Here is a 19,219-nt window from a genome sequence, read left to right as displayed (position 1 = left end):
TGCATGAAGGGCTGTGTGGCACTTAGTTTACACTGGGCTTAGGAATGAGATGAGAGCAGAAGAGGGAGGCCAGTCTATAGGGCACCTGACTCTGTTCCCACCTTTAGAGGCCTGACCCTCCTCCCCCTCCTCCTCCATGTGTAAGTACCCTGGCTGCTCTTGCTCATTCAAACCCTGCTCCCAGAAAGGACATGATCCCTGGCCCTGCAGGGTGCATCAGCTCCTCCCCATGTGGGGTGAAGCCCCACTACAGGGACCCCTCAGCTGCTCAGGAGTGGGGTCCCCAAACCCTTCCTGCCCATGCCCCATAGGCTTAAGCCGAGGAGCCCATTCGAATGCACACAGAGGGGCAAGGGCCCAACCCACTGGGGTTAGTTGCTCCCATCAAGGTGGAGATGCAACAGCTGTGCTGAAGATGTGGGGGAGGAGGGGGCAGGGAAGAGTATTTTAAGCTATGCTTTTCCTTGTGAAAAGAGAGTCCACCCCCAATTAAAATAATACCTTGGGTGAAGGACTTGGCTTTTTGGGCTCCGGGTAGGAGTGTACACTGAGGCTTGCCCATCAAACCCAAGAAGCCACCCACGATGAGGATGAGGTAGTCCAATTAATGTTCTTTTTTTTTTTTTTAAAGATTGTATTTATTTATTCATCACACACACACACAGAGAGGGAGAAGCAAGCTCCCCATGGGGAGCCCGATGTGGGACTGGATCCCAGGACCCCGGGATCATGCCCTGAGCCGAAGGCAGACACTCAACCATTGAGCCCCCTGGGGGCCCCAATCGGTGTTCTTGAAGGAAAGGCTCAAAAAGCAGCAAAGGAAAAGCAGCCAGACTTGCAGGAAAACCCTCCAGCCCGTGACCCTCCGGACCCCGAGTGAGGCGCTGGAGGATAGGCCTGCTTCCAGGTGACTTACTTCCCTCCTCATCACCTGTGACTTGGTGTCAAGGACAACAGTGCTGCAGTACCTCTCCCTGCCCAAATGCCACTTCCTCTGCCTGGGCGCCCTCGCCCTCTTCTTGCTCCTCCAGCACCTGCCCCCACCCCCTTCTGGAAGCCTCCTCCCTCAGTCCTGCTCTCTACAGAAATCAACTCTGGCTGCTTTAGACGTCAACAGAATTAATCCCAGGTGGCTCACAATCTCTGGGATGACAGTGACCAGGACAGAAGCTGGGCAGCCCTGGTCGTAGGCCAGAAATCCTCTTCAGGACTGGTCTGGAGAGGAGAGACCACGGCCACCACTGCTGGGCGCAGACACAGGGGGGCACCCAGGTCAGCGCCACCCACAGCTGCCACAACAACCTTGGCTGGACTGGGATGCTGCCACAGGCCGAGGTGTCTGCCCATTGGGGCCCAGGTTACCCACCCTCGCTGTGGCCACGCAGGAGTCGGGCATGGTGAGTGCCCAACATGCCCAACCTCTCTGGGGGGAGGACGACTCTCCCTCATCAGGTGAGGGATTCCCCAGATGGAGGAAGGAGATAAAGGTCACAAAGGATGACAGATGACCATTTATCGCTGGATAAATACCTGCCGTGAGGGCATCCAACTGCAGTCTTCCTGCTCCTGGCCTTCCCAAGCCAGCAGGATCTCTGAGCTGGACAACCGCCACTCAGGCCATCACAGCTACTCAACACATATCTGCTGAGGTCCTAGGTCAAGTGCAAGGTGCCGTCACCTGGTTAGCTCCTTAGAAAGGTGTTCTGCACACAGCAGTTACAACTGTTTCCTGTTTCCTCTGGGCCAAAGGCTCTGCTTCCCTGGACTGCAGTAAACCAGACGCTGCAACACGTTTTTTTAAATTAAAAAAATTTCAATTTTTAAAAACAGATATTTAAATATATAAAGTTATATAGTTTCAGGTATATTTGTACATGTTGTGAAGTGAGCATAATTAGTCTAGCTAACATCCACCACCACATGGTTGCAAATTTCTTATGATGAGAACCTTAAAGATTTACTCTCTTGACAAATATCAAATATGCAATACAGTATTATTAATTATAGTCACCATGCTGTACATTACATCCCATGTCTTTGTTTTATAACTTTATTTATAACTGGAAATTTGTGCTTTTCGACCCCCTTCACTCATTTTGCTCATCCCCCCACCTACCCCCAGCCTCTGACAATCACCAATCTGTTCTTTGTACCTGTGAGCTCATTTTTTTTTATTTTGTTTCAATTTAGATGCTGCATATAAGAGGCAGTCGTACAGTACTTGTCTATCCCTGTCTGACTTACTTCACTGAGCATAATACCACCAAAGTCCATCTATGCTTGGCATATGGCAAGACTTCATTCTCTTTTTTATGGCTGAGTAATATTCCATTATGTACATATACCATATCTTCTTTATCTAGACATCTGTCTGTGGACACTTAGGCTGATTCCATTTCTTGGCTCCTGTAAATAATTCTGTAATGAAAATGGGGGTGCAGACATCTTTTCAAATTAGTATTTTTGTTTTCTTTGGATAAATACCCAGAAATATACATCCTCAAAAGAGAAATCTGGGTGGAGTGAGGATCAATGTGACATCTGTCATGCTCTTGCAGCAACAGTGAGTTTCAAACCATCCATCCCACTATAGTTCATCAGAAAATAACTTCCTGTGATGGACAGTGCCGACAGCATCTTTCTGCTGACCACTATGCAGAGCAGTATTTTGAAAATGAAACTGATTTATTAAAAGCTTATGCGAGGAGGCAAAAGGCCTGAGGTTGACCCGACTGCTTTGCTGTGGGGAGTGACCCAAGATCATGAAGGGGGAGGGGGGAGTACTCTGGGGACAGAGAAGTGGCCTGAGAGCTTAGTTCTCTTGTCCTTGCTGTCCCACTGACTGGCCACATAATGCTGGGCAAGTCACTTAGGTCTCAATTTTCTTTCTGCAAAGCAAGGGTGAACCCCTCTGGAGTCCTTGGGTGGCAAACATTAGGAATCCACATGGCTTCCTGTGATCAGAGAACATAGGCTGGGGGGATTCCTGCCACCTGAGGGCTGGAAGCAGCTGACCTCAGGAAGGTTGGGAAAGTGATCTTTTCAACTAACATTGACTGAGCTACCCCTCCACGTGTCAGGCCACTTTAAGGCCCTGGGATCTGGTGATGAACAAAGCCCTGGGATCTCTGCTGTCAAGACATTTATGGTGACCTGGTAAGCACCTGTGAGTGCATGAAAGATGTCACATGCGATGAAGACATGAGAAAGCTGGCTGATATGATAGAGTGTGGCTGCAGGAGGGGCCCGTATAGAGCGTCACTCCCTGAGGAGGTGTCATTTAAGAACATTCCTGATTGTTGGGAATGAGGCAGCATGGGAGAGATAGGGGTAAGAGTTCCAGCCAGAGGGAACAACGTGCACCAAACCTCTGATGGGAATAGGTTGTGCTTGGGCTTGTAGACTAATGTGTCCGGAGCTCGATCAGCCAGAGCTGGTGGCCTGCATTAAGTCCCAGAGGGAAGCAGGGCCTGGCAGTGCAGGGCCTGGAGGGCATCTTGGCGTGGATTCTTTCCCACCTCCCCTCTTGGGGCCTATGTGTCTGCTTCACTGTTCCTTCTGCAGACTGGTTTCCTCTGCTGCCCCGGCCACACGGCACAACAGGATTGCCCTTGGGTACCAAGTTCACCCTTAGTCGACTCACTTGCAGGGACTGTCTCAATCATTTTCCAGGAAAGCACCGGTCACATATGCATCGTTGGTCCAATCACTGTAGCCCAAACCATGGCAGATGCCAGGACCTGAGCTGGGCTCCAGGAGTTCCATGGTGAGAATGGGAAAAGCACCCCAAAGTTACCTCCCCAAGATGGGACTGGACTAGGGGACCCTCTCTCCGACCTGATTCTGAGAGTGCAGAATCCACGCTGCTCTGAAGCAGTCTCAAAGTTCAGGAGGAGCTGATTTAGATCAGTTCTCACACATAAGTGAGCACCAGAGCTACCTGGAGGGTTTGGCAAAAACAAGATGGCTGCACGGCCTCAAAATGGGCATTTCTAACAAGTTCTGAGGATGTTTTCAGTGCTTTGGTTCCCAAAGCGGGGTCCAGCTCCCTGGCCCTGCCAGCTTCTTCAACCTGCCCGTTTCAGAGCCAGCAGGACTGGAGCCAGGGGTAGGGCCTGGCAGATGCAAGCCCATTCTGGATCCCTCTGTACACCTGAGAATCACGGTTTTAAAATGTTTCAAAACATCAGAAATGGGTTTGAGAATCACGGTTTTAAAATGTTTCAAAACAGAAATGTCTTTGTTCCAGCCTTGAGTGTCACCGCGGGGAAATAAAAAGGTGGCCAGCCATTGGAAGTCTGCTCAGTGTCCTTAAATGGTTAAAATGGCTCGTTAATCAGTGTGTTTGGATTGCAGCAGCACAAAAACCAACCTTCCACTGTCACCGGAGAAGATGAGGGTTTTCTCATTAGAGCTCTTTTTTTCTGGGCATTTTCATTTCTCCCTGCAGGAGGAGACGGGGACCCACTCCTGGCGTGGTTCGCTGCTCAGCACCCTTAAATACTGGGAGAAAGCTCGGGGCGCGCCCTCCCGGCCCGGGGTCCGGTCTGGAGGTCAGCGCCCAGGCCTTGCGGGGGGTGGGGGGGGCGGTCCGCCAATGGAGCGCCGAGGAACGCCATGACCTCATCGGGAGACTCTCTCATTGGCTGCCGCCGCGCGCGCCGGGCCCACCCCTCCCCTTAGAGCGCGGGGCGTCCGCGCGGGCCCCGCCCCCTGGAGCGCAGGCCCCTCGGGTCCCTAACCCGGTCTGCAAGCTTTGCAGTAGAAAACTTCTTCCTGAGAAAGACCTGAGCGTTCCTTCAGACCTGCCAAGGCACTGGTTTTCCGCGCTGGCTTTTCGCTGGTGTGTTCCTGGGGCGTAGCCGGTGCTTTCATCCTTTCCGAAGTACCTGGCACAGCACACTTATTTCCCACTTATTTTAATCGTGTATTCCCACGAGTTTCGTCTTCCTTCCCAGTGGAGGCTTTCTCAAGCCCCATCATACTGTAGAACGCTAGTGATCTTCCTTCCTCCCACATTTAACCTGGGAATTAACTGACGTCCAGAGAGGAAAGAGGACTTTCACAAGGTCACAGAGCAGATCAATTACAGGGATGGAAATCAGATCCAGGGCTCCTAACTCCAACTTCGGTGTCACACATTCGCCACTTTGGCAAGCAGACCAGAGCCGAAATCACTTTTCCAGGCTTGGCTCAGGGGTTACCGCTGGCAGGAGGACTTCCTGAGGGTTCCCTCAGGCCTCGGTGCTCCTCTGAGTCCAACGACAGAGCTATCCCTGACTTTCTCCTTTTTCCCAATTGGACTGTAAGTTCCTTGAGGGATGGCATCACATTTTATACAATTTTGTATCCTCAGAACCTAACACTGGCACACGATAGATGCTTATCAATGCTTGTTGAATTAAACTGTGGAAACTCTGCACGCTAGTGGCCTTGTCCAGGGAAAGATCAGTCACAATTCCTTACAAAAGTAGATTCCGTGTTTTTGAGGCTCTTTCACACAGAATGAGAATTAGCTAGTAAAGTGTTTGAAATGAAAATGTCACCACTGTTAGCTGTGTAGGAACAACCAGACCCTTTGTGCTCACCTAGTTCCCTATTGGCTCCCTAAAGCTCCAGATGTGTGAACCAACAACTTTTCAAATTAAACCACCCCACGTATGTACTTTTGTGCATGGTCTGCCAGGAAGCTTACACGTCATTCCAGGTACACTCTTGACTAGGTGACAGGGACAGTGTTCTCGCCTATATCCATGGAGTTTCTGATCTTTGTGTTGCTGTTATTTCATATGTGCAGGTGGGTGTTTTATCCTAAGCTCACTTTTTGCCTTTCCGGGAGAAGGTAGGACAGGTGGTATACAAGGTAACAGGGAAGTGTCCCCAGAACTCTGACTGTGAAAAAAACACTCATGAATATAAGGGATTCCTATCACACAAGCTTAAACCAAAACCAAATTTGGTTGGTTGTTACTATGGTGTCCAAAGTCTTTGCAAGGTCGTCATGCATGGAGATGGGCGTTGGAAATTCTCAGAACTGGTTAGCTTCTTCCAGAACTGGGCACAGGACACAGATCTGGGACATGTGGATATTCTCAGCCTTGGAGAGGCAGGCTCAAGAATGGGAACAAGACAGTCCTCAGAGCCTTTCCAGGGCCTGAATGATGACCTTTTAAAGATTTTCTCTTCTCTGGTTCCAGAACCACACTCACCAAGCAACCTCTTAATGGTTTCAGCGTTGCATGCATCCTAACACTGGGAACAGGTCTCCAGGGATAGGACACTGGGGGAATGGCTTCCATCATAAATGAAAGTTGCCATGGGGTGTCAACAATGGTCTGTGGTGAGCTTCATTAGCAGGAGTCAGTGGGGCAAGCTCCTGAAGCATCCACATATTTCTGGACTTGGCAAAGCCAAAGGGCATCCTAGGAACATGGTTCTACATGCAGCTCATGCCATGCCCGGGCCCTCCTGGAGTGGCTGGCCAGCCTCCTCTCCCTGGCCATCTGGCTAGCCCCAACAAACGGCAACAGGTGGTAAACCACACACACCAGCTTCAGTGCTTGCAGTGGGGCTGCGCAGGAGGGTTCCACTGGTTCGTCCCTACGGTGGGAACCCTGACTCCAGGCAGCAGCAGATGACCTTTGGGAAGAAACTCAGGAGGCCCCCTCAGGCACGTCAAGGGAGAGGGGCATAGAGCCCTCTTGAGTCATCTTCGGAAACCCTGCTCCTAACAACAGCACTGATGCAGCTTCTAAACGGCAGCCTGTTCATAAAAGTGTGGGTGCTGAGGTACGATACATGGAGGGCGGCCAACAGGGGTGTTACCAGCACCACCACCCCCAAGAGCATTACACACCAGAGATCAGGACACAATCAAGGCCTTCACCAAGGCCAGATCCAAGATCACGATGAGCAAAGAAGCAAGTAACACAACAGGACACCGTCTTTGCAGAGCCGGAAAGCAGACAGCATCACACAATGGGTTACAGACGACATTCCCAGGACAAGGGGCAGCGGAAAGCCGCTTAAGAAACAAAAACGAGGGTAAAATGAACACAAACAGCAAGATGCTGGTTAACTCGGGGAGGGTCTGTTGGGGCCCTGGTATTCATTTTATTATTTTATTACATAGGTGCCCCAATCATGTGTTTTGTACATATTAAATATTTCATAATTATAAACCATCGAAAGGCGCGGCAGCTGTCATCACTCAAGCCCCAGGCCTGCAGGCTCTGGCATGCTTTGCCGGTTGCTTAGGGGCACAGCTATAGGGCCCACCTGCCTACAGGGTGGCTGCTTATAGCTCAATCCTCCCAGGGGTACCAGCAGCCAGAAGACAGGGCTGCTGTCCCGCAAGGTGAGGTCAAAGGTTAGAAGCGACTGTGCAGCACACCGAGGCCTCTGCTACTTCCGGATTTCCATCTCCCCCTGAAATCTGACCTACCTGCTTTAGTAACCTGCTTCCCACTTCCCCTGGGCCTGTCCTCTGGGATGCCCAGGCCTCGGGTACCCCATCCAGCCCAGCCCCACCACCTTCCTTCCACTCATTCTCACATTCAGCAAACATCTGTGGAGCACCGGCTATGTGCCAGGCACCATACATAATGCTGGGGATACAGCAGGGAATAAAAGCCCACAAACCCCTCTGCCCTCATGGAGCTTACGTTTGAGTGAGGGGAGACTGACAAAGAACACTGAGTGACTACCTAGAAATCAAGAAGAAAGGAGGAAACAACCATGGCAGAGCAGAAGGATAGGGAAAGGCGGGGGCAGGTCTGGATCAGGTGGTTGGGGAAGGAGGTGACCTTAGGACGGAGGTGACCTGGGCCAGAGGCCAAGAGGGAGGGAGGGGGACCACATGAATATCTAGGGAAGAGACTTCCAGACTGAGGCCACGGGACCCTGCCCTGCCCTTCCTCTAGCCTTCTCCTCCTCCTCCTGGGGTTTTGCCTGCCCCACCCCAGCCCACACCTCTCTCAAGCACTCTCTCCCCCTGCTACTCACCTCATCCCCTATTCTAGTCTTAAAGGGGACCCAGGCTTTCGGCAGGGGCGGGGGGAGGCGATTGGGAGGTTTCCAGACCACAGAGTCACCCCCATTTGCACTGACCTTTGCTCGGAGCCTTTGGCCTGTCCCCACTGCTTGTGGCAAGCTGGATTTGCTCTAGGGATTAGCCAGGAGTCATACTTCCTGAGCCATCTTCCACTCAGCTTCTTTCCTTCTGGGCATCACCAGGCCTCAGGGCTGGGTTTGGCCTACGGGCTGTGATTTTTCACATCCTTGTCAAACCTGAAATACCAGTCCCTGGAAAAAAAAAAGATGTTGGCTTAATTACTATTATTATCATGAACAACTCGCTACTCCTGAATTTCCCTGAGAGCCACCAGCAGGTAGACATACCTGGAACTTCTCCACAGGCCATCTCTTGTATGTCTCCAGGGTTGTGATGGCAGTTGCGAGGGGTGGGACTGAGTCCAGACCCCATTGGGCCCATCTCCGGGGCTCTGCACAGTGAAGACCCAGAAGGTTCTTCCTCTTGGTAGGTCAGGCTGACCATGTCTGGTAGCTTCTGCTCCTGCCTCCTGTACCCCAGCAGCCGCAGGGCTCAAGCACATGGTCTTGAGTACTCTTTTGGGTGTCCACTGCTTCCAGGGTGGCCTGCAGTGAAGGTGGGGGCCTCAGACACAGTCACAAATACTTACTGTTCCGTGGAGTCCTAAAGGAAAACATTCACAGGCTGATTCCAGACCCTGAAGATCTCCAGCCTCATTCATTCATTTTTTTTTTTTTTTTTTAAGATTTTAGGTATTTATTCATGAGAGACACGGAGAGAGAGGTAGAGACACCGGCAGAGGGAGAAGCAGGCTTCATGCAGGGAGCTGGATGTGGGACTTGATCCCAGGACCCCGGGGTCACGCCCTGGGCCAAAGGCAGATGCTCAACCACTGAGCAACCCGGATGCTCACATTCACTCTTTCGTTCTCGCTCCTACACTGTGGGTGCAAGGGGGCCAGGGACGCAGAACGAGGGCTCACGCTTTGGCCCTCGCATCGTGGGCCTCTACCCCTCCAGGTGCTTTACTTGCATCTTCCCGTTGAACTCTCAGCCGGCTGCACCGGGGTAGGTGTTCCCCCTCCAGCTGCGGGCACCTTAGGGATGGAGGGGCTCAATGCCGCAGGCCAGGCAGCACCTGCCGAGCAGGGGTGGCCACTGGCCAGCGTGGCAGCTGAGGCGGGCCTGCACGCTCCTCACTGCAGAGCTGGTGGTTAGAAGCCCCGTCGCAGAGGGAGGTGGCCCCGCCGGGGGGTCACACAGGATCGGTCAGCCGTGGAGCAAGGCTCCTGGGCCTGCATCTCACAGACCACACACCAATGTCCCTCCTGGACCAGAGGGGAGGGAACATTCCAGGCAAACGTTGCAGAGACAGTTCTCTGAGCTCGAGCTCAGAGGACAATGTGAGGGCCCGAGAGGGAGGGGCAGTGTCCGCTGTGGAGAGGCCTCCTCCGGGTCTCCCTATTCCCTCTTGGTGGAACCCAAGGCACCAGGCACCCAAAGGTCCGTTTCCTGGGGCTGTCCTCAGCATCTGAGACCCTCAGGTCAACCTTCGACATGGGTCCTCAGGGGTGCCCGAAGGGTATGCAGTCACGGCGCAAGTTCCTCCGGACCTTCCCTGCTCAGGTCCAATGGCTCGTTTCAGCTTCCGCGGGGTGAGCCGCCGTCCACCGGGGCTGCTGAGGAGATGAGAGGCGCAGGAACCTGAGTGAAGCTCCTGGAGAGCAGCAAGAATGTTAAATTCTGATGCTGATGAGGACAGCACTTCCTCACCCCCGTTCCAGAGTGTCAGCGCCATCCTCAAATGCAGGGTCCGGAATCCAGCACCCTCACCCCAGCCACAGCTATCATCTGGGGGGGCTCCACCGCCAGCTCTCTCCTCACCTTCCGACAGTATTCTCAGCACAGCAGCCACAGTGAACTTCCTAAAATACAGGTCAAAAGGTCACACCCTTTTCTTATAAATTCTCAGGGACCTCCCATTTCCCTGGAGGAAAAGCCAGGGTATTTATAAAGGCCCTCAAGGCCCAGCAAGAACCAAAACTCCTCCTCCCACCTCTGGGCGCTTCCTACTTCACCTTGCCTCTCCCCCTGCACTCCAGGCACACTGGTCTCTTTGGTGCGTCTCCAACACACCGAATATGCTCTCACCCCAGGGCCTTTGCACTGCTGTTTTCTCTGCCAAGAGCTGTCTTCCCCCAGAGATGTCCTCCCCACGGCTCTCTCTCACCCTTTTTGACTCTTGATCAAATGTCACTTCCGTGAGGCGGTTCCTAACGCCCTTTGAAAACTGCAACATGCTCCACAACCCCTGGCCCCCAACTCTTTATTCTCCTCACTTGGCCCTGCTCTGTTTCTTCCACCTTACCTTGACTTTCTAACTTACTACTTTATTTTGCTTATTTTTTCCCCTGGCTGGAATGAAAGCTCTACCAAGGCAGGCCTTTCGCCTGTTTCGTTGTGCCATATTCCCTCCCAGCGCCTAAAAGTGCCCAGCAGGTAGGGACGATCCCTACCTAGTCATCCAATAACTGAGAGCTTGCACACCTTGGACACCTGTCCCAGCTCTCAGTCTGCAGAACCCAGGCAAGGCAACCCCCCACCCCCCCAGGTGAGGAGGCCGCCTCCTGAGAGGCCCGGAGTGGGGGTGGCAGGCATCTCAGCTCAAGGAGCCCCTGGGCAGGTGCAGTGCGGCTGACTCCCCGCTGCCTCCTCTGGGCGGGGGCGGGGTTAGGGCCGCCTGGGGCGCAGGGGGGCCTGCTGGGGGCCCCGGGGGCGGGGGCGGGGGCGGGGGGATCTACCTGAAACCCTAGATGGCGGTGGCGGGCCAGGCGCAGGGGGCCTCCCGCTCAACCCGCCTCGCCGGGCCCCAGGCCTGCTAGTCCCGTGGGTGACCTTGCCCCGTTTAGGCCACAGGCCACCGCGCCCTCCAGCTTCTCCCCCTCCCCCCGCCCCCACCCCTGCGCCCCGCCCCCCGCCCCCCCGCCTGCCGCTCCGGCCCTGGCCGGCAGGGGCCGCTCCTCGCGGCGCCCGGGGCCCCGCCGCCCGCCGCCGCCGCCCGCCTCCCCGCCCCTTCCCCAGCCGGCGCTCCCGTTACGCCGCGGAGCCGGGAGCCGGGAGCCGGAGCCCGCGCCCGCGGCGGCAGCGGGAGGCGGCGGCGGGGGCGCCCGGGCGGCGGCGGCGGGGCCTGCGGGGCCTGCGGGGCCTGCGGGGCCTGCGGGCGGGCGGGCGGGCGGCCGGGCCGGGCCGCGATGGCGACCAGGAAGGCGGGCTCGCGGCTGGAGACGGAGATCGAGCGCTGCCGCTCCGAGTGCCAGTGGGAGCGGATCCCCGAGCTCGTCAAGCAGCTGTCGGCCAAGCTCATCGCCAACGGTAGGCGCCGGGCGCGCCGCGCTCTCGGCCGGGCCGGGCTCCCGGGCTCCGGGGCTCCGCGGGGTCGCGGCCGGGGCGCGGGGCGCGGGGCGCGGGGCGCGGCGGGGGAGGTGCGCGGGCCGGGGCCGGGGCCGGGGCCGGGGCCGGGGCCGGGCCTGGGCGGCGCGGGGTCCCGGGCGTCACGCGGTCGGGGCGTCCAGCGGCCCGGGCCCCGCGCGCGGAGTTCGGGGGGGGCCCCAGGGCCCGGCTGCCCGGCCCGCGCCCCGCCGAGCCCGGGGCCTTCGGTCCTAGGAAGTTGGAGGCGGGGGGTGGGGGGGGAGGGCACGCCGGCAAGTGTGCAGCAGATCACGGGGTGTGCGTGCCCAATGCACCCCCGGGGTGGGGGGCGGGGGTCGAACACGGACCCCTGGGAAATAGGGTTTGTAAACACATGACGTTCAGGGGGCTCCAGGCGGAAGCTCAGACCTGGGGCGTGTGTAGGGGGTGGTGGGGGAAGGCAGGTGAGACGTGTGTCCCGGGGTTCAGCGAGTAGGAGGTCGAAGCTGTGGACCTAGGGAGGTGGGGTTTGGGAAGGCAGGGGAAATAGAGTCAGAAGAGTCTGAGCGACAGTACTGTAGACCAGGGTGGGAATGTGGCGAAAGCATGGGACTGGGTGGGCGAGGGGCCTGGTGCCCGGAGGAGGAAGGGGGTCCGAGAGAGCCCCTGAGTAGGAGTCTGGTGCTTGGAGTTAATCTATGGTCCCATTGACTGAATTGGTTCTTGTACCCAATCGAATCGAAATTGCATCCCAAATCCCATTCAGTGCGCAGCTCCACGTGGCCTTATTTGTTTTGGAAGCAAGTATCAGTTAATATTTGCTGGTCTTTTAGTGCCCGCCAAAACTGCGGGCACCGATGGACTGGTGAGAGGGCAGAGGTTCTGTGTCATTCCATCTCTGGCAGCCCGGGGCTGGGTGAGCAAATGTTGGCCGAACAAATGAATGAAAGAATGAATGAATGAAAGATGGTGCTCTGAGAGAGGACATGGCACTATTTATGACCTTCTAACCTCAAACTACCCAGGAATGGAGACGGACGTCAAGTGTCTTCTTCGAGGGCGGTTTATGATCGTGTCTTTTAACGGTACTAGTGCCTTGAAAGAAGAACTTGGTTTTGCACACTCTCGACTGTGGTCCCTTGCTTCGGGCAGAGGTTTCCTGCGTGGATGCAGGTGCCATGACTGCCCTAGGGGCATGGAGGAAGCATAGACCTACCTGGGCTCAACTCGGTGGAAAATGTTGAGTCCTCTCTAAGTCAATATTCCAGGAAAATGGCATTCAGGGCCATGGGTCCCAATGGCAGCTTGACCTTGGCCTTCCTGTAAGGCTCACCAGCTTGTCCTCTTGCTTCTCCTCTCCTTATCGGCAGCATTTTCTCATTTCCTCTTGGAGTTGGACAGTCTTGGGTCCACTTCCCAGCTGTGCAGGCATAAAATACCTTCAGGACAGGTTGATGTTAGGGTTAAGTGGCTCCATTTGTGAGCCCCTTGGTTCTTTCCTTCCGAACCCACTTGTTTTCTGCTTTATTTACTCAACCATTCAACCGGTATTTGCATGCCCACCTGTGCCAGGAATAGAACAGAGGTGAATAACACTGACCATACTCCTAGCCTCCCGAACTGGACCTCTTCTGAGGAGACAGGCAATGGCAAATACGGAAATCAATAAACGGGATAGCTTCAGATGGTAAGAAGTGCTTTGAAGAAAACAGATGAGGTAATGTGATGCAGAGTGATGAGTAGGGGAGGAGGGGCGACTCACTATGATGGTCTTTGGAATAAGAGGGTAGATGGACTTTGGTGGCATAGGTGCATCTTACTTTCACAGCCCCACAAGGCTTGGCTTCCTTCCCAGGGCCTGGTCCCTGGGGTCTGGGCCTGAGTCATTATGGGGCTTGTGGGGGAGTGGGTCGTGCAGGGCACTGTGGCCCATGGGCCCGTGTGCAGGTTTGGTTTGGGGGAGTTCATGAGAGATAGATTTCTGCTCTAGACATGACTTGTAGCAGTCATTGAAGGCCAAAGGTCACCCAGACTTGAAAAGGTCAAAGAGATTGCTCAGGAACATAACAAAATAAAGTGAAGAAAAAGATGAAACACAACCAGAATTATTGTGGCTCTTCTTTGGGGTTTAGAGAACTTTTTAAAGGAGGGTCTTCTCCTTCCTTTGGCCAATGGAGGCTTCTTTAGGCTACTGGTGGGACTTCCTCCTGGCTTGGAGGGCATGAGCTCCCCCTAGACCCTTTTGCAGGCACTGGACTTCACGTTCTGGGCAGATCTGGCAAAGTCCTTAAGCAAAAGCATTTGCTGCTTACAATAAGGAAAGCGAGTTAATGTCATGTTTGTCATAGGAAGACAGTTTGAAGGCAGCCACAGGCAGAAAAGAACACAGTCTTTGGAAGCTGGCAGACCCGGTGCCTGAGCCTAACTCTGTGTCCTTGGCCAAATCGCTTAACTAACCACTTAGAGTTTCAGTCTCCTCATCTTAGAATGCAGGAGGGAAAGACTGAGTTTTCAGGGGAGTTAAGAGAACCACAGGAACTGATGACTCCCAGGTCTAGTCACAAAGTCTGACCCGTTAGCATGCAGACCAGACCCTTCATTCATTCATTCCACAAATATTGAGTACTTGCTACGTGCTAGGCGCTGTTGTAGGCACTGGGGATGTACCAGTGAACAAAACAGACAAAAATGACAGATGTCTCTGCCTTTATGAAGTCCACATTACAGTGGGGAAGGGGCAGGGAGACATAAATCAAAATCACTAAGTAAAATTTATAGGATGCCAGATGGTGATAAGTGGTATTAGAGGGGAGTCAAGAGGGGAAGAAGCAGCAGTGCTTTGGGAGTGGGGTGGGGGTGGGGGGCACAGAGGTTACTAGTTTAACTGGTGGCCAGGGAGGACCTTACCGGGAAGGTGGCATTTAAGAGAGGACCAGAGGCTGCGGAGGGGACATCAAGGGCAGAGGGCTGATGAGGGCAGAGGGATGGTGGGGCCAGATCACATGCGGCCTTGGAGGTCATGGTTAAGGCTTTGGCTTTTCTCTGAGGTGGGAGCCCTCTCTGAGCCGAGTCGCTCGGTTTTCCATGCTCTTGCTTACAGAGGCATCCCTACTCCTCAGCATTTGCTGCTTCTGGGATGGGAGCATGGCAGCCCCTCCCAGTAAGGGCTTGAAATAGTGGACACTTTGAGAGCGCACAGCTCCAGCCTGACTCCTTTGAGATAAATTAGTTTAGACAGTTTGGCCGAGAGGTGGATAAGGAAGAAAAGGGCAAATGCCAAGCTGAAAAGAGACCCGGGAAATCCATTTTCTGCCTCATACTCCACTGTGGGTACCATTTTAATCATCCATGTCAAAAAGCAAGAACAAAAACAACCCCAACAAAGTCTGTGGCAGCTACATGCCAGGCCCCTGTGAGTTCCAGCAAGACAGTGATCATGCAAGGTAAGAAGGGCGCGGTGTGGGGTGGGAGAAAATTTGACTCAAGTCTTGCTTCTGCCTGAGGTGTGGTCAGCGAAGCAGCAGCTTGGCCATCACATGGGAGCATGTGAGGAAGGCAGACTCTCGGCCCCACCCCAGACCTGCATCTTCACCAGGTATCCAGGGGATCTGTGGGCACAGGGGATTCTGAGGTGCCCCGGCCTGGGCTGGGGGTAGAGATGGAGAAAAGCACATCAGCTCCCTGTTGGCTCACAGGTCAGTCCTGGCCCTAGGAGGGCAGTCCCGGCTGCCCTCTCTCCCCAGAATGTCACCTTTTAGCCTCCCAAAGGCGAGGTTCACTACTGTGTGACAAAATGCAGTGGCTTGGCACCTGGGCTTTAATCCAGACTCTACCTGCGGCTGGCTAGGTGACCCTGAGCCGGTCACTTAGCCTCTCAGACCCTGTGTTCTTCATTGCTGTGATCAGGTTAATAATCGTCCTCCGTTAAGGTGGCTGTGAGGAAGAAATGGGTCGATATATGCTACATGCAAAATGCTGGCATTTACTCCCTCCAGCTGGCTCAGTGTAACCCTGGACGAGGCAGGCCACGTCCTGGATATCACCTGGCTGGGAAGAGAGTGAGAGCCCTGAAATGACACACCTGGTCGAGACTCCCATGTTTTTCAGTAACAGAAACAGGCATTTTGGAGCTTGCGCCAGCCCCAACAGACAGCCACTCCCTTTCTGAGGCAGCGTCTGCTTCTCCTTCATTTCCCTGTCAGTCTTTGTAGGTAAGCTCACCTAACTGAGCTTCTCCTTTAAGGGATCATCACAGTTCTGACTGGGTGTGATTTTGAGACATTTTAATTACCTCTTGGTGATGGACAGGTAGGGAAATGGTGTCTGAAACAAAGAATATTTCTGGGGCAAAGTTTGGTTACAGAATGTATGGAGACCACTGAGTGGGACTGAAGTTTTTGCATTTGCCACTGGCTGGTATTCCCAGTGGCCTTGGTGCCTTCCTCCTGGTGGCATCCCCCGCTGGAGGTGGGCTGACTTCTTGGACAGCCCTCTGGTCTCAGGCCTCTGGAGGTTTTCCTGGAGGTCCTGGGGCTTCTTTGGAAACAAGGTTGAGGTTTACCTGAGAACCTGCTGGCGAATGGGAAAGAGGCACTGTTGCTTGGATGTTCCCAGGGTACTGCAGACTCCTGGGAGTCAGACTGTCCCCGGACGGTGGGGAGGGACACTAGTGAGACCTTGATGACACTCTGTCCTAGTCTTCCCAGGGCAGCTGTCCTGCTTTCAGATACTCTGTTTTGTTGTCCTCTGAAGGACACACCTTTGTGGCCGACCATATGTCCTGACTTTTGGATTTTCAAAGATTCCCCTATTTGACAATAATGTATTGATAGCTCTGGAGCTAAGCACTGGGGCTCATGGTCACTGTAGTCAGGACAGGAGAACTATGACCATGTGGCTCCATACAGGGGACCAGGACTGCTCAGCTTTCCCCTGGCCTCCTGCTTAGAGGGATTCTAGGTTCTGAGGATTCCTGACATTGATCTGCTTGGTAAGCCAGCCTTTCCAGTGTGTCTTCCCATTACCTGGGCTTCCCTTGTGCCCTGCTCCCACCCTGCCCCCACTGGCTGGTCTGGCCTCTTGGACCCCCTCACTCGCCTTGCTCATTGTCTTTCTACCTGCGCTCATGCTGTTTGCTCTGAAGGCCCCTCTGCAGGCCAGAAGCCTACGTGTCTGTCAAGGTCTGGTTCAGGTTCCTCCCAGCTGTCCTTCTGTCACAGAAAAGGATGTTTGCCTCAGACAAAACAACCATACAGTGTTAGAACCAGATGGGTCTTGAGAAATCACACTGGATAGCAGTTTTCAAACTGTCTTGTTGAGGAACCCCTCTGGGAACGTGCTTTAGGGGCCTGGCGGCTGGGTGGGCAGGCCTCACTCACTGGAGCAGTGATACTTTTTCCTAAGCTTTCCTTTGATTGAGGAGCTAATTGGCTTTTAAAAACACATTTGAAAGCTACTGCTCTAGTCTGAAGCTCCCCATTTTACAGATGAAAAAACAGGCTCATAGAGGCATCTTCCTTAAAGCCACCAGCTGGCGAGCGGCAGAAGCAAGTGAGATGGGTCAGAGCTCTGGCCTTGAGTTCAGTTGCTCCAAGTGAGTTGCTGGTGCTTCCTAAGAGAGGTACTTCACCTTGGGAAGCTCGTGTGTAAAGAACCCCTCTTCTGAAACTCCTGGTGCCAGCTGTGTTTCAGAGTGCAGAATTTTCCAGAATATGGTACATATACCGGCCAGTACGTGACACTCGCAGCGGGTCCAGGGACAGCACTTCATCATGAAACACGTCACTATTTCTGCATTAAAACATGCAAACAGTCCTCAAGAGGATAAATAGATTATAAATAGCTTTTGTTGCCCAACAAGTCAACAAAAACAAAACCAGCTTTTGGTTTTTAGAGAGTTCTAGATTTGGGAAATTATGGATAAGGGATTATGGACCTGTAACAACAGTGACAAACGTGTAGGGCTGTGATAAGGCCCGAATGTGCGAACGGGAGACAAACCGCGGTGCCCGCGCCGAGTAAGCTGGGGGAGGGTCATCGCCGTCGTCCCCAGTTCCTCAGTTGGGGGCTGTGCCCCTTCCCCCCCTTCCCCCCGGTGGCCTTCCAGAGCCCTGCCCGATGAGCCGAGGCCCCTACGGTGCCCTCGGAGGCCAAGGCAGGCCTCTGGCCCGGCCCGGGCTGTTCCCCCCTGGGGCTGGCAGCGACTGGGGGCCAGCCAGAACCGCCCCCCGCCCCCCGCCCTCGTCAGTCCGGCATTCTCCCCGCAGCTCCTTTCCTCCTCCCTGCCCGAGCCCCACTTTTGTCCCACGTGGGCACGTGTGGTCACCAGCCCCGCCCCGTGCCACGTGCTTCCCTGTGGGCGGGCCCGGGCCTGGATGGGGCCACCTCTGCCTGTGATTGGTCGAGGCATAAGCATGTGACTTAGTTCTAGCCAATGAGACGTCAGGGACGTTGCTGTGGGAGGGGCTTCTGGCAAAGAGTTCCTCCTGCCTCCGGGTGACGTCCGCGCTTTCCAGGTGACCCGAGTGGGCTCTTCCCGCGGGACTCGGGGCGGGCGCTTCTGAGGCTGGGCGCTGCTGCTGCCTGGTGGCCGCGAGGCCGACCCTCCGAGGGCCGCAGCGCAGGGCCGCAAGAAGGATGTGGCCCCACGCCCGGAGGGGCTCTTGTCCGGACTTCGTTTATGTGGGATGATGACCGCCTTCCCGTTGAAGCCACCGAGGTGGATGTTCGGTGCTTCCCCGCTGCTGAAGGCGTTGCATCCGGCACCCCTGCCCCGCCAGCCCCGCACCGGGCACCCGGCGGGCACGGGCACCCGGCGGGCACGGCCTTCGCTCCTGCTTCACACTCACCTCGCTGCGGTAGACTCCTGCCCCTCTGGGCGCCCTCATGCTTGGCAGGTGGTAGAGGGTTGCAGGCCTTTCTGGAAAGCCAGCGTTTCCCATTTGAGAAGCCAAGAAAAGGGAAGAGGTTTTCTGAGATCTCTCGAAACCATCCTCGTCAGCTACCAGGACAAGAACGAGTGGAGTTTGGCAGATGGGTCGGATGGGTACCACATAAAGACATAAAGGGCAGCGGCAAGCCACAGGAAACCCAACAGTGTGGCTCCAGCCCCCATCTGTCTGCCCGTGCTCACCGAGTGTGGTGGAGGTGCAAGTGCCAGAGCGAGGCAGAACAGATGGCTTTTGGTCCCTTTGGAGGCCTGCCAGAGCTGGAGTCAGAATCTCCATGCATTCACCCTCACAGTGACCTTGTGCACCTCACTTGATTCTCTTGACACCTTAGTTTTTTCGGCTTCACGGGTGTTAAAACGTTGTTCAAGCATTGCTTGAACTTTTGCTGTGTGCCATGTGTGGGCCTGAACTTTTACGTGGATTCCAGTTAATCATCACAACAACCACATGTGGAACGAGATTGAGGGTCATAATTCTTATTCAGGGATAAGTAGACTGAGGTTTGGAGATGTTCATTGAGCTGAATTTTAACCCATTTCTAACTCTAGTTGCATTATTCTTTATACCAACAAATGGTTTTCTAAACTTGTTGGATCAAAGAATCACCAAGTTGGCTTGTTGGGCCACATTCCCAGTGGTTCTGATGCAGCAGGTCTGGGGCAGGGCCTGAGGCTCCTGCAGGCTTAGCAAAGCTCCCGTGTGATGCCAGTGCTGCTGCTCCGTGGACCCGCTCTGAGTGGCACTGAGCTAAGGGAACCTGGATGTTACAGGTTCCCAGATCCCTCCTGTGGGGAGGTGATTTCCTTGGT

The 19,219-nt window shown here is 54.6% G+C and overlaps 1 protein-coding gene and 1 long non-coding RNA gene across 10 annotated transcripts in view; one reads left to right on the top strand and one right to left on the bottom strand.

The window, feature by feature from the left end:
- Window positions 1–552: 552 nt before the first annotated feature.
- Window positions 553–10,989, bottom strand: LOC144321050 (uncharacterized). Of its 4 annotated transcripts, XR_013386759.1 has the most exons (7): window positions 10,854–10,989; window positions 9,826–9,977; window positions 8,401–9,731; window positions 8,110–8,304; window positions 2,245–7,024; window positions 1,531–1,782; window positions 553–1,215 (listed from the first exon to the last, which is right to left on the bottom strand). It is a non-coding gene; the product is annotated as an uncharacterized LOC144321050 (long non-coding RNA). The 4 variants fall into 4 exon arrangements; XR_013386757.1 differs by lacking the exon at window positions 553–1,215 and having other exon boundaries at window positions 1,499–1,782; XR_013386758.1 differs by lacking the exons at window positions 553–1,215; window positions 1,531–1,782 and having other exon boundaries at window positions 1,792–2,418.
- Window positions 10,990–11,264: 275 nt separating this feature from the next.
- TTC7B (tetratricopeptide repeat domain 7B) overlaps window positions 11,265–19,219 on the top strand; it is a 250,364-nt gene continuing 242,409 nt past the window's right edge. For 4 of the 6 annotated variants that reach the window (XM_077910343.1, XM_077910344.1, XM_077910342.1 and 1 more), the window contains exon 1: window positions 11,265–11,424. In XM_077910343.1, coding sequence (XP_077766469.1) covers window positions 11,304–11,424 — 121 coding nt within the window. In that variant the 5' untranslated portion in view covers window positions 11,265–11,303. The remainder of the gene's footprint in view (window positions 11,425–19,219) is intronic. The other 2 variants (XM_077910345.1, XM_077910347.1) reach the window with 2 other exon arrangements.

This window comes from Canis aureus, chromosome 9 (assembly GCF_053574225.1).
Source record: "Canis aureus isolate CA01 chromosome 9, VMU_Caureus_v.1.0, whole genome shotgun sequence".
Classification (NCBI taxonomy): domain Eukaryota; kingdom Metazoa; phylum Chordata; class Mammalia; order Carnivora; family Canidae; genus Canis; species Canis aureus.
Note: the sequence above shows the minus strand (reverse complement) of the source record. Positions and strands in the feature narration are given on the sequence as shown.